Genomic DNA, 726 nt, shown 5'->3' with positions numbered 1-726 from the left:
ATTGTGTCACTCTAATAAACCTTCGCTGTACCTGCGGGGACGTGTCTCCGGCGGACCGGTCGCTCTCCACCGGGTTGACAGGGTCGGAGATGCCGCCGTCATCTTCAGCCGCCGCCGGCTCGTCGCTCTCGGAGTCCGACCCCCACGTCGAGTCGCATTCCTCAACGGTGCTCGGCTCCTTGAAACGCCAGCTGCCCAACAGATTTCCCATTTAAAAAAACATGCAACACCTGCTCTCTTCTATTGTCCTCTTCTTTGGACGAAATGCTACATAATCTTGTCCTCAACCTCGTATTTCAGTTTGAGGCGCGCTGGGCTCACGTTGCCCTCATAGGGAAGCTTTTAAATGGCAGAAAGAGGGGAAATTCCAGATCAGGAACGATGATGCGTGTTTCTGTATGAGGGGTGATTAGTGCAACAAAGCAGCGGGAGGAGGTCTTAAAGCTACAAACCAGGAATTCTAAGTAAGTACGACGGCAACAAATATCTAATCCAATTTGATTCAATATAATTTAATTTATGATTTAGTATCAAATCATAACAAGAGTTTTCTCAAGACACTTTACAAACAAGGCCCAGGTCTAGACCACGCCTATTGTTCCTGCCATAGCTTACATTGATTATTAACATTAAAGCTATAGTGCACAACTATTTGTTATATTCCGGCTTGAGTGAAGATAATGACCTCTTCTGAAAAGTCCATCATGTTTTGTTTTTTTTAAACGG

At 45.6% G+C, this 726-nt stretch overlaps 1 protein-coding gene across 1 annotated transcript in view; it reads right to left on the bottom strand.

Annotated features, from left to right (window-relative positions):
- Window positions 1-380, bottom strand: part of ogfrl1 (opioid growth factor receptor-like 1) — a 32,982-nt gene extending 32,602 nt beyond the window's left edge. The window contains exon 1 of the mRNA XM_032528447.1: window positions 32-380. Coding sequence (XP_032384338.1) covers window positions 32-211 — 180 coding nt within the window. The 5' untranslated portion in view covers window positions 212-380. The remainder of the gene's footprint in view (window positions 1-31) is intronic.
- Window positions 381-726: the final 346 nt, after the last annotated feature.

Source organism: Etheostoma spectabile, chromosome 10 (genome assembly GCF_008692095.1).
Source record: "Etheostoma spectabile isolate EspeVRDwgs_2016 chromosome 10, UIUC_Espe_1.0, whole genome shotgun sequence".
NCBI classification, from domain to species: domain Eukaryota; kingdom Metazoa; phylum Chordata; class Actinopteri; order Perciformes; family Percidae; genus Etheostoma; species Etheostoma spectabile.
The sequence above is the reverse complement of the archived record's forward strand: the minus strand, read 5'-3'. Positions and strand labels throughout refer to the sequence as shown.